This window comes from Rhineura floridana, chromosome 7, assembly GCF_030035675.1.
Source record: "Rhineura floridana isolate rRhiFlo1 chromosome 7, rRhiFlo1.hap2, whole genome shotgun sequence".
NCBI classification, from domain to species: domain Eukaryota; kingdom Metazoa; phylum Chordata; class Lepidosauria; order Squamata; family Rhineuridae; genus Rhineura; species Rhineura floridana.
Genome location: NC_084486.1, coordinates 3,633,363 through 3,659,705, shown reverse-complemented (window position 1 = coordinate 3,659,705; position 26,343 = coordinate 3,633,363). Strand labels below are relative to the sequence as shown.

Below are 26,343 nucleotides of genomic sequence, written 5' to 3'. Positions count from 1 at the left end.
TATAGGCCCAACTCTACTATTCTATGATTCTATGACCTCCAACACACTAAGAAGTGACAATGTAAAAGAGCAGGTTGCCATTTGTGGGCGTGCACTTCTCTTACTGAAATGAGATTTGATAGCCTCTCAGCAACCAAAAGAGCACTGTGTTCTTTTGCATGGTACAATTGGAAGATTTGGCTGGCAACCTAAAATTCACAAACTTGTGAAATATTTATTCAAAGGTTTAGAACCTGCCCTTCTAATGCAATAGGAACAGATCTAGGTGTCTTGGCTCAGTACAAAGGTCAGGAGCCCCTATATATGTTTACAGATAAAAGGCTTCGTGTTTAGATGCCTATCTGCAAAAAAAACTTCCTGAAAGTAACTGCAATGTCACTCTTCAAATCACTGAGAATTAGCTGCCTTTCTTTTCTGCTGAAGAAAAATCTAACTCAAAAACTTCATCCTGTTACAGCAAGGAAAGTTGGTTCCATAAAAGATATCTCATTACTTATCTTGTATATCTTAAAATATGGGACCAACATGAACATTTTCTATATCTCTATAGTCCACAGCATATGTCCCATAAGTCAGGCACACACCATCAAGTATCTTACAGCCGCATAACAAGTCCAGATGTTTATTTTTTAGAACCAATGTGTTGCTATGTTAGATAATGTAGAGATGTTTGAAAATGTAATAGCAAAAAATGTTGAAGAATAACAGAAGCAACCTGTCAATATGCAATTTACTGTTTTCAACTCTAGTGATTTCATATTTCACAGATTCTCAAGGGACAAATTCAAATTCTTTACTTCTCAGAGCAAGGAAATTGCAGAACATGTGTGGTGTGCCTGCCATTACAATATGAAATGCATGGGCATGGGCCAGTAGCATACGCTTAACAGAGCAATCCAAGTGCCGGGAAGCTGGGGCGGGGGGTAATGGAGGATGAGCAGGCGGAAAATTCCAAAAATTCAAAATGGAAAGTTCCATTGACAGGGTACATCTATATAGATAGATAGATATATAAATATACCCTGTCAATCACTGGGCTCTGTAGGTGAGGGCCTCCTACAAATACCATAAGAACATAAGAAGAGCCTGCTGGATCAGGCCAGTGGCCCATCTAGTCCAGCATCCTGTTCTCACAGTGGCCAACCAGGTGCCTGGGGGAAGCCCGCAAGCAGGACCCGAGTGCAAGAACACTCTCCCCTCCTGAGGCTTCCAGCAACTGGTTTTCAGACGCATGCTGCCTCTGACTAGGGTGGCAGAGCACAGCCATCATGGCTAGGAGCCATTGATAGCCCTGTCCTCCATGAATTTGTCTAATCTTCTTTTAAAGCCATCCAAGCTGGTGGCCATTACTGCATCTTGTGGGAGCAAATTCCATAGTTTAACTATGCGCTGAGTAAAGAAGTGCTTCCTTTTGTCTGTCCTGAATCTTCCAACATTCAGCTTCTTTGAATGTCCACGAGTTCTAGTATTGTGAGAGAACTCTATCCACTTTCTCAATGCCATGCATAATTTTATACACTTCTGTCATGTCTCCTCTGACCCGCCTTTTCTCTAAACTAAAAAGCCCCAAATGCTGCAACCTTTCCTCATAAGGGAGTCGCTCCATCCCCTTGATCATTCTGGTTGCCCTCCTCTGAACCTTTTCCAACTCTAGAATATCCTTTTGGAGATGAGGCGACCAGAACTGTACACAGTATTCCAAATGCAGCCGCACCATAGATTTATACAATGGCATTATGATATCGGCTGTTTTATTTTCAATACCTTTCCTAATTATCCCTAGCATGGAATTTGCCTTTTTCACAGCTGCCGCACACTGGGTCGACATTTTCATCGTGCTGTCCACTACAACCCCGAGGTCTCTCTCCTGGTCGGTCACCGCCAGTTCAGATCCCATGAGCATATATGTGAAATTAAGATTTCTTGCTCCAATATGCATAATTTTACACTTGTTTATATTGAATTGCATTTGCCTTTTTTCCACCCATTCACTCAGTTTGGAGAGGGCTTTTTGAAGCTCTTCGCACTCCCTTTTTGTTTTAACAACCCTGAACAATTTAGTGTCGTCAGCAAACTTGGCCACTTCACTGCTCACTCCTAATTCTAGGTCATTAATGAACAAGTTGAAAAGTACAGGTCCCAATACTGATCCTTGAGGGACTCCACTTTCTACAGCCCTCCATTGGGAGAACTGTCCGTTTATTCCTACTCTCTGCTTTCTGCTTCTTAACCAATTCCTTATCCACAAGAGGACCTCTCCTCTTATTCCATGACTGCTAAGCTTCCTCAGAAGTCTTTGGTGAGGTACCATCTTATCTGGAGGTCCATTCTGCACAACATAGGAAACAGACCTTTGGTGTAGTGGCACCGACCCTTTGGAATCCCCCCCCTTTAATATTAGACAGGTGCCATCTCTGTTATCTTTTCAGTGCCTACTGAAGACCATCCTCTTTCAACAAGCCTTTTAAGTTGAGACCTTATCCCAGATTGCATCTGTGTTGGAATTGCTTTTTAATGTTTTTAAACCTTTTTTTTAAAAAAAGATGTTTTTAAAGTTTTTAAAAAATGTTTTTAAAGGTGTTTTCTTTTAATATATTTTAAAGTATGTTTTTATGATGCTTTAAAGTGTTTTTAGTGCTTTTGTTTGCCACCGTGGGCTCCTATTGAGAGGGAGGGTGGCATATAAATCTAATAAATAATATTCACTAATAGGCAAAAAAAAACCTTGTTTAAGAATGTACCTATAGCCAACAGATATTTCTATCAAACTTTAAAAAGCAGGGCAATTGGGCAGCTATAGTGAATGCACCAGGGAAGCAGGAGACCTGATCTCCGCTCTGAGATATTGTACTGCCCTACAAATTTGTAAAAATGCAAGGGGAGGAAGGGCAGAGGGGAGCAGGGGAATGGGAGCAGGCAGGAGGGCAAAGGGAGGAGGAGGGCAGATTTGATCATTTGCACGTTTATTGAGTTCAGTTGGATTTATTTCCGTGCAGGAGGAGAAGAGGGAGGGGGCTGGAGTGGGCAGGGGAGGAGGAAGAAGGAGAGGGGAGGGGAGGAAGAAGGAGGAAGGGCGAAGAAAGAGGAAGGAGAGGAAGGCAGGTCTGATCATTTGCATGCTTACTGAGTTCCATGTACTCACAAGCAATCATGGTTAGGATAGGTACAATTGACCATGGGGGAGAAGGAGGGGGGGAGAGGGGAGGAGGAAGGGAGGGAAGAGGGGAGTGGAAGAAGGGGAAGGAGGGGAGTGGGAGGGGAGGGGCAAAGGAAGGGGGTGGGAAGGGGCAACAGGGAGGTCTCATGCAATCATGCTTATGATAGGTGAAACTGACCTGGGGGAGGGGAGGAGCAGGAAGGGAGGGAAGGGGGAGGGAACGAGATTGGGTTGAGTGGGTGGGCACTGGGCAGAGGGGAAGACCCTTTCCTTTCCAAAAGGAAAACATTGTGAACAGTATCATTGTTTTTCAGCGTTTCTCCCACCTATTTATTCTACAGCAGGCACATGTAGTCTCCCACCCAAATTTAAACCAAAGCTGTCACTGGCCACATTCACATCAGATCCACACCAGATCAGTGAAGGGTGCAGAGAGTTGCTAGGAGAGGCCCTGTTCACCTCACAGAGCTTCAGTCAGAGCGGCTGACTGTTAAACCACTCTGGGCACTGGAACTCTGTCAGGGGAATAGGAGTGTCCTCTCAGTGCCCTTCACAAACTACACTTCCCAGGATACTTTGGTGGAAGCCATGACTGTCTAAAGTGAAATAATGGTCTGGTGTGGGTGTGGCCCCGAGTAGCCAAGCCAAGCAGCCTTTTAAAACACTGACAGTTGGTTCTTACTGAGCATGCCCGGCCTTATCATTGACACCAATGCTAAATTTCTTAAATTAATTAAAAATCAGCCAGGCATTTTTTTTAACTTTTAAATGCAGAAGATGAAGGTCAGAGTATGTATGGGGCAAGGTCAGTAATAAGATTACAGGTACTATGTGAACATGGCTGATTTTTAATTAATTTCAAAAAATTATGGGAACATAATTTTTGACAGAAAAATGTCAAAAAGGGGTCTGATTTCCCCCCTTCTTTTTACACTTTGAACTCTCTGACTATTTTGTGTATCGCCATGAAAATTTAGAGGGTTGTTAAGCAAGCATTTCTGAGTTCAGGACTATGTTTTGTAAGGTTTTGTTTTGAAATGAGTTTATGGGAAGCATGGTGGGTATTTTCAATTTAATATTGCAGAATGCAAAAACTCCATGCTGACTATAGTATACAGCCACTCTCATGGCCTTATAAATAGTAAATAATAATAATAATTTTTTTAACTGCGCTGGCCTTTTGGCTGGTGAAATTTGAAGGGGGATTGGGACTTGTGGGAGTGGTCTGAATGCGAGGAGGATCTCGTGTAAGTCCCCCCTGTGGATCCACCCCCACCTCTGGAATGCCCCATTTTCAGGGCTCCCACCAGCTCTTGCTGGCCCACTGGCCACGACCGGCAGATCCCCAGTGTTGCCAACAGAGTCATTGCAGAGCTACATCTCCACTGCGGTGGAGGCAGCTGCCGGCAGAGACTGGCAGACCCTGGTATAGCTGGTGCTCTGCAGCATCCAACTCATCCTAGTCCAGCAGAAATGTGATTTGGATTGCACCTTAATTCTCCGCTGAAATCAGTGCAACTCAGTACTTAACTTTGGCTGAAGCATGCCCTGTATCAATTACCTGCGACTACTGCATTGACCTCAGTGTTGCATCTCATAGTGTATTTTACTGTTTTATTATGCTAGATGCTCTTTTGCAACTGCTAGTATCATTAGTCCCCAATTAGATTATCAGAGCTTGGAAACCTATATAGAGCACATTGCTGAAATAACAAATAAGGTCAGCAGACTTGTCAATCCCAAACAAATTTCCAGTTTAGGAGACTAGCAGTAAATCAGCAAGATGATGGGCAGAAGAGGGGGCTGACCATTGGAATCATGGGAAGGGAAATTGATCAGAATGCTGTTGTGGATCCATGGCAATCTGGGATCAAAATTGGTCTTAAATCCTGTAAAGAAGAGCAGATACCTGTGGGTTAATATTTTTTCTTGGGTATTTGGGTTTATAAAACTCCCGGATCTAAAGCCCTTGATGTTAGGATCCACATTTCTGGATCCTCCAAATGTAGGCTGATTCTGGCCTGGTCTACATGTGCAGCAGAATAAGACAAGAGAACTGTGAGATGCCAAAATGGATTGTACCAATTCAGACAGTATGAAGGAGATTACATTTCAAATGCTTCCTTTAAAATTCCCTGCAAGGAGAAAGCTAATATGCAGGGAACTGGCTTGATTAGAACTTCTTCCCAATGGACTAGCTTTTTTATGTGCAGGGAAAAAGTTTATATGGCACTGTAAATGGTATCCCTCAACTGACGTATGAAACTATTAATCACATCTTAAATCCTGGCACAAATGAGCTATTAATACAATCTGCTTTAAAACTGCTACCACCATTAACCTGTGCATAAAAACATACAGAAATTGTTGCTTTTCCGGTGTACCTTTAGTGGAAGTTGAGCTGGAGGGACGTTTGAGACCACTTAGTCCTTGTAATGGTATATCACCACCTTCCAAAACACTTTTATAGATTTGCCTTTCATTTTCCAGTCCAGTGGAATCTCCAAGAGCTGCTTCCAACTCTCTCTTTGCTGGTTGACAGCTGGGGGGATATGGTGAGCTAAAAGGATGCAAGAGAATACAGACTTCATTGGCAATTTAAAAAATAAAATAAAATAAAATGTAGGGTATTCTAGCAGCACAACACACTGATGCAAAATTGATAAGAACATTGCATTCTTGATCAAAGTTTCTCAGCATTGCAAAGATGTTTGCCTGCAAAGCCTATCCAACAACACATATTGGCTTCCTATATTTTACATGGAAGGAAAGTGAGCATCAAAGCGGAAGTAGGACATGAAGGGAGACAGAGTAACTGTTCTTTTCCGTGCAGTGCTGAAATGGACTTTGAGAGGTATTCTCTAGCTTCCACCAAAGGAGAGCAGAAAACCAGTTGTATCTTCTTATGTAACATCAGGTATAGGGCAGGTGGGCATGACTTGGCTAAAATGGCTTCGTGGGCCAAAGAGGGAGGCCTAGTGCCTGATTAGTCTTGAGGGCCAGAGAGTTTCCCCTGCTGATATATATGACTGCATCAATATTCTTTTTGTGCAAGTGTACTTTTGTACATTGGTGAAACACCATATTTCACCAGGCTACATGTGAGAGAAAGGTGAGCAGGCCTCCGTGTCTCACCAACAACCTTTGGCTATAGCTTGTGATGAGTGAGAAGAAATCTTAACCACACGTCCCAGTTCAGATGACACACTAAGGCAAATCTTGCCTTAGGCTGGTGCAATGCAGCAGCAAAAAGATCCACAGGGGGGAGCAAAGTGACTGGGAGCTCCTCTCCGGGAGCCCACAGGCTCATGATAAAGCTTGGCTTAGCATGACAGGTAAACCAAGCCTTTGCTAGAGTATTTAAAATATCAGGTGGGAAGAGACTGCACTATACAGACTGTGTAAAATGTGGAGGGCAATAGCTCAATTGCCAACAATTGCAATTTGGCAGTGAAAGATATGGAATATAATGCTTTTTAATAAGATCATAAGCTACTGTTCTGGGAAGGTGAAAAAAATCAATTGAAGTTTATTTATTTAAACTTGGACATTATCTTCTAAATAATGTAGCTGGAACCAGTATAGACAGGGTGAAATAGTTATAACTGACATTTTGAATACGAGATAATGTTTAGTTTAATAATTATGTTTTTATTGTTTGCCCACTGTTAATAATGGCACATACCTCTGAGGGGAAATCTGTAAGCATTTATTTTTTAAAAAGTGCAATTTTAATTGAAATACAATTTTATTTATTATTATTGTCTAGATCTTCTAATTGGTGGTGTAAAAGACATGTCTTTTTTGGTCAATGAATTAGTAGATACTATCACCTTAATATCAAAATTCTATTTTTTTGAGGCAAAACATTAATAATAATAAGCAGACATCCACAAATCTACTCATCAGTTTGTCAAGGGTGAGTGTATCCAGTTCTCTGGTAAGCAGGACACCTGATACCACACAGATCCCTGTCCCAGAGGTTTCATTTCCTCTCTAATTTTCAAGCAGCTAAGAAACAGCAGATGTCCTTAACAGCAGGAGAGACTCTTACTGTTTCATACCTCACACAAATGAGAGGTGGCCCTGCTTCTCTTCCAAGCCCTCTCTGCATGCCAGATGACTCAAGGAAAGTGGAGGAAGGAGTCGGAGAGGGTTGGTGGTGAACAGAAATAAGTCAAGGCAACTTCTGTGGAACACTTATAATAACCTAAATCATTTCTGTTTTTTGGAAATAATTGGACTCATTTCCAAGCCAATGTGATGCGAGCAGGGACACGGGACCATCTCCACTCATTACATTTGTTTCTAGTCACTACAGTTAAAGAAAATAAAAGATAAACCGTGATTTTTTGAAGTGTTAATGATATAGACAAACACACACTTTTACAAACAAATACTTTTCTTTAGGGTGCTGATGTCCTTAAATGTGATTCTGAGAAAATTTCAAGATAACAAACCAACAAACAAGAAGCTGGTTCTAAAAGGGAGAAAATGTATTCTGACAGAAAGAAAATCTTACGGCGTTGAGCACATTCTGACTGAATTGGCCCTGACCCTCTCTCCAGTAACCTTTTGTTCATATTAATTTCAAGAGACACCACAGAACTGGACAAACATATTCCATACCCCTTGAATCCAGATTAGGCACACATAAAATTCCTATCATGGTATACATTAATGGTATACCATTAAAGAGTAAAGATATTATTTCAAACATGATAAACAGGGCATATCCACATGGGAGCATTACTTTGTGCTAAAGATGCTGTTTTTACCTCCGTTTTCTATTTGCACCGTCTGCAGTGAGTGTTCAATGCTAGCTGCAAACACGGTCTTTTCAACTCACACTAGCAGTCCTTCCTCTATGAAGGATCAATCATGCAGTTTCCTAATGACCACGCCCTCTAATTTTACATTTACATTCCCTCTGGTTGCTAGGGAACCTAGCATACTCAGCTTATTTTATCAGCTGCAATAGATTCCTTAAAAAAAAGTGGGCAAAAGGGGGCAGAGAAAGAACACATCTCCCTCCATTTACACCCCATGGGCAGAGGACCCAAAATTAGTGTAAACACACTAAATCAGGAGTTCTGAAACTTTGTCCCCTACTGTACCTCGTCCAAATTGCCAATGGTTTTTGTGAGCAAATGAATTGGTTTTTTCCTGTTTTAGCAATTGTAACATGCTGTGTTAGATTATCTATAAATTTATTTATATGGCTGCTATTATTTCTGCTTTGACTTCTCATATATTGATATTTTTTCAACTTTCACCTACACAAAAGCTACTTAAGTGCCCCAGCAAACTGAGATTGAAGGGCTAGTCTCCTAGTACATCACCAGATAATCACCTGCCTTTATATATGTTAAATCGGGTACCCAGCATGGCAATAAGAAACTAGCTGGACAAGTTTATTTTGATACAGCTGGAAATATAAACCTTTGTTTCAGCAGTATTACACCTTTGGACACAACTTAGGAGGGGAAAAAATAAAGGCACCATTCATCTGCCAAGAAACAGGGCTGCTTGTTGCAGTAAATAGCTGTAAAACACTATCAGTAGTCTGCCACCTGTGGCTCTTTGCAGCAACATTAAAAAGGCCAGTAGAACTGAGGAGAGCAGCTGGAAGTTGCTTGTCAACCTATAGGAAGCAAAATGAAAGTAGGGAGGATATAGTGGGCGTGCAAAGGGTATGAAAAAGTAACGATTGACACACCCACCTAAAAATATCAAAGCACAGCATCTGCAACCATTTGCGGAGCTGAATGGAGATGTATTTTTCTCCAATTTTTGTATTATCAGCTAATTGGGTTAGTAAGTATTTATAGGGGGAAAACTGCATAATAGCTTCTGTTTGCCAGTTGAGAGGAGATGTGAGTAGCAGCAAACACACAGTAAACCACCATGTAGATAACCCCACACTCTAAAACACCAGTATCAAAGAGCAGCTTTCAAAACTTACTGAGGTAAATGGTCTGAGAAAGTTTCCGGTGAAGAGGAGCCTGCTGTGCTCTGCAAGAATCCAGACAAAGTAGTCACTGAAATACATACACTTTCATGGAAATTAAAAGAAAAAAATTAAGTAATTTTGCATCTTAAACTCAAATCTTGGACTTTGGTATGCACTGATTTGATGCTAGCATTTGTAGAAGACTTTGGCTGTTTTGAGGTTCCTTCATAGGAATAAGAGAATTTAGCTCAGTCCATGCCTTTACATAGTGACAACTGTTTCTTTTGTCTGTGAATGTCTATTTAAAAGAAAAACCTAAGCAAAAAAAAAAAAAAAGGAAATAACCTGCTTGGTAGGAGACACATGTTCATAATTAAGCCTGGACTTCTGGACCCCTGCACTTTTGTCCAGCCACTCATTTTCAAAGGAGAGATATTTCTCTATCATAGAAGGTTAAATTATCATCATCTACATCATCAATAATAATTATGATATTACATGCCAAATTGGCCATGTACAATAATGCTTGTAAAAAAATTAACTGTTTGAAGCATGTTTATTCTCATCAGAGCAAACAATAAAGAGGTTGGGAGCAGAAGAGGGAGGTCACATTGTTTTACTATGGATGCAGCTAACACTTCCCTGTCACAGCATTTCACAGTTTGTGGCAACTAAGGGCCAAATGAGACATAATGTGAAATGTTTTCTTTCCAGTGAAATCAGCTGTTGGGTTTAAGGAAGCTTGCATGCTGCCCCCTTAGATAGGGAGATGTTCCCTCTAACCAGTATTGGGAATATCTCTATATGTTTGTTTATCATGATGTAACTTTCTTAAAGGGTGGGGTTATTTACCTTCTCTTCCTCCTCCTTTGTCTGGGGATATTGATCCTTTTGCATGTTCTCCATTAACCTCTAGCAGAGGAAGCAGGCAGACGCTCCTTCCAGGAGCATCCTCACCAATGACTGAAAAATGGACTGAGACTACAGATTATTTCTGTCTAAGATAGAGCCGATGTTTTCTTAAGCATATGAAGGTCGTGAGTAAATATTCTTTTATTCTTTTTACCTAAGAAGATTGTCTCTGTAAGCTATTTGGTTAACTAGTATGTCTGAGAGAAGGTGTGGAACTGGTTATTCTCAAATTCAGCTGTTGCATTTATACTTTGCTAAGAAATAGGACTACATACTGTTCCTATTTCATTTAACCAAGCAACAGCAACACTGGAAGGATTTTTTGTTGGGATCATAGTGAGAAGCAGGAATGGAATCCTCTCCTTTTTTACATTCCATTTTTAAGTGTGCCCTCTGTTGGTCATTAACAATCTGATTCCTTTTTCCTTCTGGTGGTCGTTAACAACCTGATTCCTTTTTCCTCTGATATCTTTTTATTTTCCAATCTCCAATTTTTTTTCATTGCAGAGAATTATTGATATTAAAACCACTATTTATTCAGAGTCTCCACTGGTATCGCTCTTTATTCTGAACGCTCTAATTATTGCCAGTTTATATTGCAGAGAGTTAGCTGGTATAGCACAGTGGGGAAGAGAGCCTGGCTGGGAGTCCAGAGTCTGTGAGTTCAAATCTCCGCTCGTGCCTCCTGGGTGTCAAGGGCTAGCTAAAGATCACCCCCACAGTGAGTGGCTCAGGGGTCATGTGTCCTGCCACCTGTGCAGCTGTGGGCAAGCTGCATAGTCCCAAGGAGCCCAGTTGCCCCCCAGCTGGCAGTTGCGGACAAGGAAGGGGCTGGCTTGTGCAGCTATGGCAAGTTGAGCAGGCCCTCGCCAGCTGGGGAGGAATAGCCTCAGAGGGAGGCAATGGGAAACCCCCTCTGAATACCGCTTACCATGAAAACCCATAAGTCGGGATCGACGTGAAGGTAGTCCATTTCCATTTTCATATTGCAGAGCAGATTAAGACAGATAATCAAGTCAGTGTCTTCCCCCCCCCCAGCTTACAATCAACACCTCATTCCCCCTGCTGCTTTCTGTTTCTCAGTTACAATCAACACTTCATTAACATCAGTGAAAGGGAATACACATTTGAAGAGCTCAGAAAGTAGATCGATGAAGGTATCACTCACACTATCAATAATTTCAAAGTGAATTTTTTAAAAAAATGAATCGGGGAAAAAGATGAAGAATAAATCAGAAACCAGGCACAGACAGTTGCTACTTCAAAATTATCTCCGCAAAGATAAAGAATATCTGAAATAATAATTAATCCAATGGCAAATCCAATTATTGCAGAAATGAGGCCCATCGCTAGTGAGAAGGGTTAAATTCCACCTCCTTACCACCATAGTGGATCCGTTTCAATCCGGTTTTAGGTCCGGTTTTGGCACTGAAACAGCCTTGGTCGCCCTGTATGATGACCTTTGTCGGGAGAGGGACAGAGGGAGTGTGACTCTGTTGACTCTCCTTGATATCTCAGCGGCGTTTGATACCATCAACCATGGTATCCTTCTGGGGAGGCTCGCGGAGTTGGGAGTTGGGGGCACTGCTTGGCAGTGGCTCCGCTCCTACTTAGCGGATCGTCGCCAGAAGGTAATGCTTGGGGAACATTGCTCGACACCCTGGACATCCCTCAGGGTTCGGTTTTGTCCCCTATGCTCTTTAACATCTACATGCAGCCTCTGGGTGCGGTCATCAGGAGTTTTGGAGTGCGTTGCCATCAGTACGCTGATGACACGCAGCTCTACTTCTCCTTTTCACCTTCTTCAGGTGAGGCTGTTGATGTGCTGAACCGTTGCCTGACCGCGATAATGGACTGGATGAGAGCTAATAAACTGAAACTCAATCCAGACAAGACTGAGACACTGTTGGTGAGCTCTTTCCCTGCCCAGATGGTGGATGTTTCTCCTGTTCTAGATGGGGTTACACTCCCCTTGAAGGAACAGGTTCGTAGTTTGGGGGTCCTTTTTGACCCTTCCTTGTCGCTTGAGGCTCAAGTGGCCTCGGTGGCACGGAATGCGTTCTACCATCTTCGCTTAGTAGCCCAACTACGCCCCTATCTGGACAGTGATGATCTCGCCTCAGTTGTTCACGCTCTGGTAACTGCTAGTCTGGATTACTGTAATGCGCTCTACGTTGGGCTGCCTTTGAAGACTGTTCGGAAACTTCAGCTAGTGCAAAACGCGGCAGCCCGGTTGTTGACGAGGACCAATCGGTCCGCGCATATAACACCTGTCCTGGCTCGCTTGCACTGGCTACCTATTTGTTTCTGAGCCAGATTCAAGGTTCTGGTTTTGACCTATAAAGCCTTACACGGTGTGGGGCCGCAATACCTTGTGGAACGCCTCTCCCGCTATGAACCTACCCGTTCACTTCGTTCAGTATCTAAGGCCCTCCTCCGGGTACCAACTCACCAGGATGCCCAGAGGATTGTTACTAGATCTGGGGCCTTTTCTGTGGTGGCCCCCGAACTGTGGAACAGCTTACCGGAGAAGATACGCCTGGCGCCTACGGTTCTTTCTTTTAGGTGCCAGGTTAAGACCTGGCTATACTCCCAGGCATTTTAATGCTCATGTTTTTATATTTAATGTTTTAGTTTTAATTTTGTTGTTCTTTGTTACTGATTTTATTCTAATATTGTATTTTAATCTTGTTTTGTACACCGCCCAGAGAGCTATTAGCTATGGGCAGTTTAGAAATGAGAATAAATAAATAAATAAATAAATAAATAAATAGTCATGATCCTGCTTGGGCCCCCTGCAGCAGCTATTTGCTTTTCTTAAAAACAGAACACGCACATTAAATACAAAGACACATTTAACATAATGTTTAGTTTGGCTCTACAAGAGACAGGCTGTATTTAGAATTATGCCTCCTTCCTACCCATCTTGTACAAAAAGAAATAGGATCCATACACAAAGAAAATGGGCTTTTGAAACCTCTGTTTCTGCACACTGCAATGAGACTGCTTCAGGATTATGTTTTTTTAATTAAAAAGGAGGACAATCAAATGCATCTGAAAATTAAACTCATTCCTGTAACTATAAACCATAGTTTAGTGTTACATCTGAATGCAGTTACATCTGAATGCAGCATAAACAATGTTGTTTATTAATTATCCAGCAGCAACCAGATTAGATCATAGAGTTTAGGAACAGGGATTAGCAGCATGAAATGAAAACTAAATACCTTAAATTGCTTGTTGTCTGGTGCCTTATACAGCTTCTCCATTTTTTCTATATCTGCCTCTAACTCAGTCTGATAGAGGTAGATGTCTTTTTCTGGATCAGTCTGGTTAAAGAAGGAACAAGAAGAAGGGGGAAACACTTAGGGTAAGGCAAAACAAATAAATGTTAATTCTGAAAAATAGACAAGACAAAAATTGCGTACCTTTCAATACTGAAATACATGACTGGCTTATATTCACTTCTCAATTTGTCACAATACAGTATTTCTTGTAAACATTTCTATTTTAATCACTGTAAAATTCATTCACACTGTATCATAGTTGCAGAACACTTGTTAGTACAATTATCACTACAGATCACAAGAGCAAAGAAGATGCTGTGATCTAATCAGGATTGTAAGGAATGCTTTAATACTTTTTTCATCCTACAACACTACATAATGAATTCAAAAGCAATTAAATTCAATCCACTACTTGCACTCACATAAAATACGAAGAGAGAGAGAGAGAGAGAGAGAGAGAGAGAGAGAGAGAGAGAGAGAGAGAGAGAGAGCGCTAAAGGCACACATACACACAAAAACCATACTATAGTACAACGTATGTTTGAATTACCTTTCTATCCTCTCTAGTAAGGATAGAGCAATCTCCAGGAGTATAATCCCATATCTTTTTTGGAGGCTGATGGAAAGCAGAGGAGGAAATGAGGAAATGAAGATAAGGAAAGACATCACAGACAATATGGAACTGGATTAGAACAGCGGGACTACACTGGGGGGACACTGCATTAACATTGGAAATAAAACTGAAAAGGAAAGAAAGGGGGGGTAAACATGTTATACCACAAACACAGAAGAGTATAGGAGGGGGCAGAGGAAGCATGCGTTGTGTAGCAGGGTTTGCTTTAAATTTTGCTTGAAACCACTTCCAACAGGTTTCAGGATCCTTCTGCTCCCAGGGGAACACATTGCAGTGGTAAAAGCATTCAAAATATAATTTACTAAAGAATCCCAACCAGATATATATATATATATATATATATATATATTGCACATTGTCTTCCGCAAAAAGAAGCAAATTGTGGTTTTGCTTTTCTTTTAAGACCCCCAGCCCTTTTCCAGACCTCAAATACATACCATGTTAACAAATGGCTGAGTTTCCAAAGTTGGCAGTGTAGGGCAATGAAAATGCAGAGTTATTCATTTCACTTTTTGAGCTATTTTTTATTTTTGTAAGGGACAGAAAGTGGAATTAAGAATTTAGTCAAAGAAACTAATTTGGAACATAGGAAAGATAGACTTGGAATCACATCCAAAACCCAGGCCTCAAAGGATCTGGCTTTGGAAGGTGCTCCACAGATCCCAAGTAACAATGACAAGTACTGCTGGGGATCAAAGCCGGTAGCCAATGGTGGTGGAGGAGTAACAGAATAGGAAATGCTGGTGAAAAGCACCAATAGTTATACGGCTGCCTCACCTGATATATAGCAATGTAATTGGAATTTATTTATATATTCATTCTTTCAGTTTATCAGCCACCTAGAAATAAGTCTCTGGGTGATATACAAAGTAAAAAACAAACCCAACATGCGCCATATTGTGGCAGTACATATTTTCTGAAGAAACTAGGGAAGTCTGTATACTAGAGTGAATTCACTTTATCCGCAGTCACCATATTGCTTTGTAAATCATAATGTGGCCCATTCCATAATCTGCAGCCCTGATTAATCTGACGGGTGGTCTGAGGGCTGCCTTTTACCATTTTTCTTTTTTTAAAACTCCCTCCCCCAGTAGCTTGGAGCTGTCAAAAACCACACTGCTAAAAATGAGGCTGGAAGTGTGTGAGTGTGTGCATATGCGCGTTGGTACCTCAAGATATGTTGGTACTCACTGGCACTTAGTATGGAGAAAAATATGGCTGCCCCTGTGTAGCAATAGGGCAGACATTTTTGGAAGATATGGTAGCTGCCCCATTGCTACATGGGGGCAGCCATATTTTTCTCCATACTAAGTGCCAGTGAGGAATGGTACATCATGATATACCATCACTCCTAAGGAGATTTTCAGCCCCATTTTGACTTTATATGGCAGCTTCTGCACTTCCTAGCAGCTCCAAGCTGCTAGGGGGAAAAAGGGTGTTTTAAAAAATAGTAAAATGCAACCCTCAGGCCACCTTGTGAACGTTTAAGCACTTTCACTCAATAATTTTATAGAGATTTTAAAATATATATATATCCACAGATGCAGAATGAAATGGGACAGGATGGGCTTAATACCAGTCATGTGTAAAATAGGCACAGAATGACTTGACCCTGGATCCATCTATCCATCCCCATGTTTCCCATGCTGCTGCAGCCACATAACGTTTGTAACTGTTGCATTCCCTTTACATGTTTGCAGTCACATTAGGATGTCTGCACCATAACAGAATCACCTAGAGAGACTCTCCCCTCCCCACCCCCGGTGTCCCCAGATTCCTCCCTTCATTTCATTTACAGTGCAAAAGGCTGTGCAACTAATGCAAATTGCAAGGAACTCTTTTGCGCTACCTATGTGAATCAACACCTCCAGTAACAACTTAAACTGATACCTAAAATGAATGTGAAACATAACAAAACCTGTGCAGGGATAGCAGCATCTTCAGGCCTGGGCAATATAGATAAGAGTTTTCTAGCACAAATGTTAATGTGAAATGTAGCTCTTAAACCAGGGGTGTCAAGCTTGTAGCCCTCTTGATGCTGTTGGACTTCCAACTCTCATTAGCTCCAGCCATCAATGCCAATAGTCAGGAATGACAGGAGCCATAGTCCAGCAACATCTGGAGGACTACAGGGTAGCAACCCCTGCCTCAGGCCTGAGTTGAAAGAAGGGGCCTGCTTTGCATGAAACTTCTTTGGCCACCACAAACAAGGTTAAACCATTTCCTCAGTATTTCAGAAGAGCATGGGAACCGGGGGGGGGGATCTTTGCTTCTGCAGTATGACCCCTTCCTTTCTCTTGGTAAAGCACTTGCCAAGAGATGAGAATGGATTGTATTGGTCATGGCAATGTGGATTTTATGTTAAAGCAAGGGTGGAGAAACTTAACAAGCCAGCAGGCTAGATCCTGGGGTCTCTAACCCCCAGCAGGCCACTTTGAGAGCTGATTGGCAGTGACTTCAAGCCCAACTTGGATCAACTGTGCTCTGGAGTTCCAGATCAGAAACTCCAGAGTGTAGCCGATGCCAGCACGGCTTGAAGTCACTGCTGATTGGGGTGGATTTTAAGTTCTGCTTTTGGCAAGGATTGGTTTCACTCAGGATTTCCAGTCAGAAGCTCCCGTGTGGAATCAGTGCCGGAGGGCCTTGCATTTAGTGCCTAATTTAAAAGGTGCTGTATACATGCCCTATTAGCCAAGGAATAACCAGAAGTGCATTTTAATGTTCCTGTTGTTCCTTTACAGCTGAATCTTTACATGTCACACACCTGATGCCAAATATGACATGAGATGTGGGGCAGGTGGGCATGGCTTTTAGAAAGCAGTATCCTGGGCCAAATCAGGATCCCTACTGGGCCTCATTAGACTCATGGACCAGAGGGTCCTTAAAGGCAGCAGCCTCTGGTGTAATTGCTCCCCATCTCTTGCTGAGGAGTGTGTTCCAAGTCGGTTTCTAGTTCCTTATTCAACATAGACCTGCACCAGCAAACTGAATGAGGCAATACAGTTTACATAACTGTGCACCCCAAAATAAGTCACCCCAAATCATACATTACCCCAGCTGTGACTCCAATCCAAAGGACTGTTTGTGCTTTAAACACATAATGTTTCCAAGCCATGTTTGGGAATGAGAGATGTGTATTTTTCACTCTAAAATATGCCTTGGGACACTGCAGATGGCCCTTCCTCATAAGCAGGAGACTGTTCAAAGGATTAAAAAAACCAACTAGTTGTGCAGAAGCCAAGGTGTGCTTCCCTTCCGCTCTGCAGTTCCAGGCTAACTGGCGAGTGTTTTTTTCTGGTGGTGGAGAAGCACCCTTCAGCTGCTCCTTCTTTGGCATTTGGAAAAGGTCACGCCAGCATTCCCCTGGCCATGATGTTCCTCCAGGGAGGCAGCGGGTGCAACCTCCCGGTGGCCTTTGAATACTGATTGCTAGTTACTGGAAGCAGCAACATCTTTCCTCTACAGAAGAATGGATGCAGAAGAAATGAGCCAGAGAAAATGCTGGGACTTCTTGAAAGAGGTTGTGAAGAAATCCTGTTTATTTGAATTGTTTTAATGGGTATTGATTGTGTAATGCATTCTGACATGTAATGCATTCTGACATATATAGATTCTGACATTTATATTGTAATATACATTGTAATGTATTTAATGTGGCAAGTTTTCTGTCTGGTCTGGTGAAAGTTAGTTTAACTGTCACTTGGGGCCTTAATTGGCAAGCTGTGAGGAACTGATGGTGTTAGCAATCTCAGAATGCAAAAGAAGGGTGGAAGGCATGCGTATTTTGAGTGATGGGTACAGGTTTAGAATTTTCAGTTAGACAGTGTTATTGGCTAGACTAAAGGGGCCAGAATGCCCAGATGTTGGTCAGCAGAGATTTAACTGGCGTTGTTTGGAGGAGAGTTAGAGTTGTTGGCACTTGGTGTTCATGGAGTCAGAAGATTAAGACAGCAGAGGAAGAGGATCAGGGAAGAAGGAAGAGGCTTGATGACTGAAAACATTCTGGAGATAATTGAATCACTTGGCTTAGGCTGAAAACTAGAAGAGAACCTGTCTGCAGTGCTGCAGGGAAACAGGAGAAGCACCTTGGAAGGTTGGTGATTGGAAGGAGTACCAGTAGGAAAATTTCCAGGGCAGTACGGCAAGATAAACCTGCACTTCAGTGGGTCAGTAAAGGGTCGGAAAAAGAGGCTTCCAGTAGAGTCTTCAGTTATACTGTTGGTGAAGCTTAACGATGGTGGAGAGAATAAAAGGACGATCTGGCTTAAGGGTTTTAATAGGGTGACTAATTGCTTCCTCAAAGCTGTCTCAATTTAATATTAATAGCTGAATATATGTTGATATTTAAAGTTACAGTAACAAGTTAACAAAGTGTATGCTTATTTAAAGATACAGTACTATTTTAAAGTAACCAGGTAAGCTTGTGCATTTAATAATCTTGAAATATTACTTGTTAAAAATATTATGTGTATTGGACTGGCTTTGCATCACGTCTGTACCCCACAGTTACCAAGTTATTGGTAAAAGTTCAGAGGGAATAAGTGATACTGAATGGTGACAACACTGGAATGGGAGTTGGGTTTTGTTCTTATACAGTAAGTAAGTAAATAAACACCCTCCCTTTCTTCCACAGAGGTATATGAATTCAGATAGCTCAAAGCTTATTTAGGGCTCTAAATCCCCCAGATCCTTTTCCTAAATGTGGCCATCACAAGGACTCTAACTTACAAGCAAACATTACAAAAGGTTGTGGGATAGGCTAAGAACACACAGACATAATATCTGGAAAATCAGTAGCCTTTTGTTAGATACTGAAATAAGTTTAAATCATATGAACAAGTTAGACAAAAAGTTCTAAATATTTTATTAATGTTTATTTAGGTTAGGTATTTCATAAAGTTTTGTTTTAACTGCTTTTTATATTAATTTACTTTTGGACCTTGGTACTGTCTCACTTTTCTGCCTTTTCCTTTTATATGAATGTATTTTTATTTTATCCTATGTGCTTACCTTTTTTTCATTATAACAAAAATATTAATATGCTTAACCTAACAATAATTAAACAAAATAGCAGTGGGCTGGACTCTATTTGTATTCCTGAGTCTCCTGAACAGCAGCTGAGGATGGCTTAGTCAAAGGCTCCTTGACAACCTCCAACAGACAGGAAGCATAGGAAACGTGACCAGAACATCAGCATCCATCTAAATCAAGTAAAAAACAGGATCTGTAACAACCGGTTTGGGTTGTTCTGTCTTGAATCCCAAGTAACACATAGTGTATTAGACCTAGATAGCATACAAACAGACATCCTCTGGCATTTTTCAGAGTCTTGACAGCAATAATTTGGAGCCTGATGACTCAGCATTCAAGTTCACAGACAAAGCAATGGGTGAATGCAGGAAAGTTCTCAACAAATGAGGGGTAGGAAGCAACCCTGCCACAGAGGAAATAGGAACTATCAGCACAACCAAGAGCAGAGCTGTGGAGATGACCATAGAACTAGTGGTCAACAATGCAGCAGAGGTGAATGAGAAAACCACAGGAAAAATAAGAACCATTGATGAAGCTGGGACTGATATGCCTGGAAGGGCAGGAATGATAGAAGAGAGCTATGACATGAGAAGTCACCATAGCCCCAGGTGACAAGGCCAGGGACGTTCGTACCAAAACCATTTTCGTTGGAGATCATGAAAGCAGAATTGAGGAAGCAGGTGAAACTGACAAAACATGGGCAGTAATGGCACGTCATGTCATTTGAACCCTCAATGGATCAGACACTAATAATGAACATGCAGAATAAAGCTGTAGGGGACAGACTGTAGCTGAAGGATACATGGGGCAGAAAAAGAGGCCAAATGAGAATGGGGTGGTCCCACAAATGATGAAGAGTAGTCCTAATACGATGGCCTACACTGATAGGCACAAAAGTGGTCCAAGGCCACATAGCCTGAGATGCTCACCAGTCAGAGGCTTACTGAAAATGGAAGCTCTAGGGAAGCACAAGAGGACATCAAGTGCCCAGCTGCTGGTGAGGAGGGGAAGACCTATGGTGAGGAGTCAAGTATCCGTGGAAATAGTTATGAGATAAAGGGGTTCAAGGAGAGGACATATCAGGTTGGTCATCCCACTGAAGGCAATATCCCCATTGGACTTGGCTTCAGTCATGGTCTCAACAAGGTGATCAGAACCAAGGGTGGTAGTTAATCCAAAGGGGGGGGTTAAAAATAAATTTAAAATAATCACATACATATCATGGGCCCAACCATGGCACTTTCTGTCTGAATGGACTGGAGGCTTGAAGAAAGCTATGTTGTCTTCAATTTCACTGTCAGAAACCAATGAAAAAGGGTGTGAGCCACCCATAAGGTCAGATGAAAGTGTCCTCAGAGTATTCAGATAGAAGTTTTTCATCCTATCCAATTTGTTTCTTCAGCATGCTTGAAGGAAACTTGTGCCAAAAGAAAGCTTTCAGTCAGGCAGTCCTGTAAAAATCAGTCTCCTAACAGCAGAGATTATGCTTTCACATGGCCCAAACATATTTGGGGAGCATAACACTCACTTCCAGGTACTGGGGGACATGGCTTATTTAGGAGTACAAAGATCCTCAGTTGCTTCTTCATAGATATAATGGCAGTGACTGGAATGCGGTCATCAGGTTTGAGAGTAGCATCTCATAGAGAACAATCTCCTAGTAATGGGGATATCATCTGTGGTAGTTCATGGATTTCCTCATTCTTAAATGTAGTCTGAGGACATCGCATGTTAAAGCACAAAAACAGCACTATGGGCTGAAGACACTGCCGGGAAACCTTGAAGGAAATAATCTCAGTAAGTATGATTTGGGGCAGCCAAAAGCTTATTTTGAAGCACAGATATATGCAAACCTTTCCTCCCCTTATCTAGGCTGTTCGTGCCTGTCTGTGCTGAAGGGGGAATGAAGAACCAATTTCAATCGCATCTTGGCAAACGATTGCTGAGAAGGGGGTATACAATTTTGCAGCAAGACACTTCTTTTCCTAGGTGAGCACTGCTCTTTCAGAGAAAACTGCACCTCCTTCCTGCCCATACTGGTACCTTTTACTTTGAAAAATGGACGTAGTTATAAATTCAGTGTGGGCTGGCCTACTAAGGGAACCTCTCTTATAATCCGTCCTCCTAATCCTTAGTAGGATAGCCAGACTCCACATTTAAGAGGATTCTCACACTTTTAAAGGGGACCTTAAAGAGAGGATTTCAGCACTGGAGCTTTTCGTAGTTCTGCCAAGGGACATTGGCTGAACCTCCCCATTGCTGTTGAAACTGGAAGTCTTGAGCTATATAGAAGCCAACAGCTCCGTTCACTTTGCTGATGGCATTTTGTACCACTTTTGTGGAACATGAATGTGAAAAAGAAGAAAATGGAATGAACATTTTGATGTCTTGGAATATGATTACTAGCTTGTAATCATATCTACAGTGCTATCTGGGGCACTGCAAAGAGCATTTTCACAGCCCTAATAGCCACAAATGTTATGGCTCTTATGATTAGGAATGTAAGAAGACATTATTTCATGTTTCACCCTATATTTGTTGCAGTACAACTGTTTCTGTTTTATTTGTCTAGCTTGCCACTGTGGCAAAATTAAATAACTTACATAATTAATTATATAAATTATTTTGTCATTACGTTATTTCACTCCATCCATTTCAATGCAAAGGAAAAGCAATGCAAATGAGGTTGGGGAAACATAGGCATTGTTTGTGGACTGAAAACAACAACACCAGTTGTATTCACTGGATTGATTTATGTTTCAGACATGGGACAAAGAAACACCCCACTTATAATTTGCTGGGGAGGGTCAGTTTGATTTTGATAATCTTGCTCTCTTGAATCTTAAAAAGGACAGTAAATAAAATGCAACACAAATATTGTGCCAAAAGGAACCTAGACTTGTTTCACATCTTATAAAGCTAGAGGAAACGGCACAGCTGGAAATAGCTCACCACTGGATATAGTTGACACCCTTCATAATGTGGGGGTGGTGCTCAAAGGTGGGGGCTCTGGCAGAGAAGTTAACCCAGCAACACTGGGTTCCAGGGGTCAGCTAAGGAGAGACAACTTTCCTGATATGGGGGGCATATATAAAACATGCAATAGGACAACAGGGATCTGTAATGCCACCTGACACTCAGAGGACCTTCTGGGAAGACCTCTGGCCAAGACATCTTTGGTTCTAAGCTTCTGATGTGAATCTAGGGCTTTGACTCCAATGGAGGGAGTTCTTGTCCCTATTTATCATTGCAATATATAAAACATGCACGAGGTTTAGTAGTTATGACAAGTTTTTGGATTAATTCTATATTTTAAGAATACTTGCAAGCTGTGAAAGTCTTAATAAAAATAATTCCAAAAACAAAAACTGGAGGAATACTGTCCTTGCAATTGCTTTTGGAAGTCATCCCATGAGATATGTACCCAACCAGAAATGTCTGAAGCTGCATAAGAATGGATCAACAACCCAAAACTTTCAATTTCTGTTGGATTCTGCATGCAAGGTTATAATTGTAAATTATGTGAATAATCCATTCCAGCAGAACTTTTCCATCTGTATATGCTCTTGGTTGACTTTCAAAAATATTAGTATGAGCATGAAACCATGACAATAATGTAATATTTATAAAGCACTGTGTATAAAGCACTGTTATAAAGTAATATTTATAAAGCACTACAGCTCTTGATTCCATTGCTTGTGATGGATACACAGGGTTATGTCTTACATTGCACTCCTGCATCTAAAATCCACTTTAAACAATATGGGAAGATTAAGACATATGTCTGTCCATCAGGACATTGCTGGAACTTTGCCTTCAGCTTCCTTAGAGGATTGTAGCTGGGATAAAACTGGGAGCATGAAGAGGGAGGGCAGGAAGGCAGAGCAAATTGTAAATATTGTACAGGATTCATCAATATGCATTTGGTAGTAACTGATCACAGATTCCAAGAAAAAGTTAGCATGAGTTGATGAAAGTCTCCTGGTCTGAAGTTATTTAACAAGAAAGAAAGTAGTCTTCTTTGCTGTTGTTAGAGGAATGGGGAGAAGCCACTGGAAAGAAATGTATATTATCCTGGAAACATTTTTCTTGAATTACAGTGACATACTGAACTCTGGTGTATAAAGAGCCACTAGTACTTACTGCACTTACTGTCAACAGATTTTCAGTGAATTTCAGAGATCATAAGCAGCCATGGAGGAATAGCTGTAGATCTATGGCTTGATGCCCAAATAGAAATTCTTTCTGCTTTTTTGAAAACAAGGTTGATAGGGTAGTATTTTCTTGCCTTACAGTCATAACTATATAATCAGAATGGAGCAGGGAGTGTTATGTGTGCATTATGTAAAGGCAGGCTTATTTTGTCATGGCTGTGGCTATCAAACTTACCGGTTTCCCAAACTCCAATTCCGAAAAGAATTTATACCAAGGCTCATTCTTTAAATCTATCTCTTCTGGACTTATATCCCGAGTCTAAAGGAGTTGGTGATACAGGAATGAAAGAAAGAGAAGAACAACATTATGCAGAGAATAGGAAAGGACTGTTAAAGATGCAGCATTCTACATTTCCCCAGTGGTTTATGAGACATTCATCTGGCAGCCTATACGTCCTTGCTTGACTACACAGGTTGCAATCCTAATACACACTTCCCTGGAAGTAAGTTCCGTTGAATTCATCAGGACTTTCTTCTCAGTAGATGTGCACAGGACTGCACTGATAGTCACTAAAGATACTCTGTTTCGATATATAGCTGGAGAAACTGAATCCTAACAAAATTAAAGAAGAATGGATATAACCACAAAAAAGTTTGAGGAATTGTACTGGGATGAAAGATTTGTCATATTAAAGGAAAGCAAGGTCCTTTGAAATTTCCAGTGGTTGTATGCTAACCTTCAGTTTTCTATATCAAGGACATGCTTGCAGATTTGGTTCCTTTGAACTTTGCAGACATAGTTCATTATTTATTTAGAAAATTTAAAAACTGCTTGACCAAAAAAGTCTCCAAGCAGTGTACAAATAAAACATAACTAAAAACCTTGCAGCTATCATTTTCTTGTGTCCAGTATATAAATACTAGCATAAATAAAATGGGATTCAGCATATAAATACTAGAGCTGTACAACTATGGATCACAGGGAACTCTGAACATAGAAGTACATTGTACATTTACTCTCTATCTGCATAGAGGGCGGATTTTGTCCTAGCCCAATGATGAACCACTGGCAGCCCTTAAATGGTCCCATACAAAGTAGTGTAGTACGGGATAACCTTAAGAGGAGGAGTCTCTCTTGGGCAGCAGTCAGTTCTTTCCTTCAAAGCACAAAGTGCTCCTCCATGCATGCAATCCCCAAACTGTGTTGAATAGATGAGAGTAGTGAAGAGCACTGGTTTGGACTGGCTGAATTCAAAAACAGGGTGATAGATATGAGGTCTGCTAAGTAAGTAAGTGCATGGACCTCCTCTCAAATAATGACAACAGCTCAGTTCGGATCATAATCTTTGTATAGCGAGAAGTAAAAAAATGTGCTTTTCCTCCCTGTCCATGTGATCCACACATGGGCATATGATATGGGCATAGCATTTTGAGTAGGGTATATGTGCTCAAAATCAAATACGCATAGACCTGATCAGCGTGATCAATATCCCAAATAAAATTCAGGAATTGACCACACAATGTGGGCCTCTGCATGTTGGATTTTATACATGTACGTCTTACTGAAACATTATGCCTACAAAAGGATATTTGGTGCTGTCAAAGATGGGAAAGGTGCATTGGATGGGCAGGGAAGGAAGGTGCAATCTTGCTCTCCACCACTCATGGGGGAATGACAGGGGGTCAGTCTTTTCTGAACTGGGCCAAAGCCATTATTGGCAGGATAATTAATGAACAGAGTTAGCAAAATAAAATTTCTCCTGGGCTGAAAAGTGGAACACGTGATCAGCAATAGTGGGGTGATATATGGAGAAGTATGGCTTCCCCTTTTACTAAATATAACGTGGATAAAGCCTACGAGAGCAATTCACTTAAAACCTTTCACTGCTGAACCCTACCCTTCTCCAATATAAGACTCAGGTTACAATTTTCACTGCAACTCCCCACTCCTCAACTCTCCCAACATTTCTATCAGTACAGAACACGGCATCTTTAACAGCACATGGAGATGTGAGAAACCCTTTTTCATAAATGGCAGAATGAAGGGTGAAATTCTAAACTAAAGAGGACATAGTTGGAGAAAGCATGTTATTGAGAAGTCTCTAAGGGAAATGGATATATAGACCCTGTTTTGTTAGACCACCAATATACATGGCTAAAAGTTAAGAATTTGGACAAAACCAACAGAAAGGAGAAACTAGACAGCATAGGAACAGAATGACAACCAAAAAAGCTCCCCTTTCTGTGCCTACATTCCGTTTTAAAGCAACAAGCTGGAGTTCTTAATAATGCACTTAATTAGAATAACTGTCAATTGAATATTTGAGCATATTTAAATATTGAATTAGTGGACTGAACTACTTTAGGGCTTTACAGCAAATATAATAAATATGTGAAAGAAGGAAAGCAAAGGTGTAACTGAAACCGTATTTTTGAAATCTCGCAAATGCATTCAATACACATGGATAAAAAATGATTTAATCTTTCTAAACTGTAGCTATTGCATTGTGCTTGTTTCTGCTTTCCTTGGATGTTAGCAGAAGGGATTCAATACAACAGAAAATGTTTTGCTGGGTAAGGAGAGATTGACTCTAAACTCAAAACGACTGGTGAGAGCAACATTCTAGTTGTACAAAGAGACTCACTTTCTTGGTGGCACTAAAGATACACACCCCATTATTTCTGTACATTGGGTTATTTTACTGTAGGGATGGGATTGTCTGCCCCTCTTACCATGATCACCAGAAGCATACTATTTTTTCAGTACCTCAGTTACCAAAGTACATGCATTCCTAGACATTACGTCTTTAACAAACTTTGGTACCAGAGGCAGGAATAACATGGAAAGAACAGAGAGAGGTTCCTATACCCGCTCATAGATAGTGGGAACAGCTTCAACAGCAGCTTTAAAGGGTGCCTACCCAGCACCCACCCAACTCCCCATCTTCTCCTCCCCCTCGTCCCTCCGAATCATATTGGATTCTTCCCTCCCCAGCCCTGGGAGACAGCAAGAGATCTCTTTAATACAAAGCAAACAGAGACATGTCAGTTTCACCCTTGCAAAGGCACAGGCTTGGAAGTTTATCCATAGCAAAAAAAATACACAGGCTGATTAGTTTCACCTGGTAGCAAAGGCATAGTTTATCCATAGCAAAGTAAAACTGTTCAGTCTCATCTTTTAAAAAAAACTTTCAATAAAAGGAGCTTCATTCCTG

General features: G+C 41.2%; 1 protein-coding gene across 34 annotated transcripts in view; it reads right to left on the bottom strand.

Moving 5' to 3' along the window:
- SORBS1 (sorbin and SH3 domain containing 1) overlaps positions 1-26,343 on the bottom strand; it is a 270,925-nt gene that overhangs the window by 50,281 nt on the left and 194,301 nt on the right. For 30 of the 34 annotated variants that reach the window (XM_061634693.1, XM_061634692.1, XM_061634696.1 and 27 more), the window contains 5 exons: positions 23,364-23,447; positions 13,860-13,925; positions 13,250-13,351; positions 9,123-9,172; positions 5,542-5,717 (listed from right to left, as the gene is read on the bottom strand). In XM_061634693.1, the coding sequence (XP_061490677.1) occupies positions 5,542-5,717; positions 9,123-9,172; positions 13,250-13,351; positions 13,860-13,925; positions 23,364-23,447 (478 nt within the window). The remainder of the gene's footprint in view (positions 1-5,541; positions 5,718-9,122; positions 9,173-13,249; positions 13,352-13,859; positions 13,926-23,363; positions 23,448-26,343) is intronic. The other 4 variants (XM_061634725.1, XM_061634705.1, XM_061634706.1 and 1 more) reach the window with 3 other exon arrangements.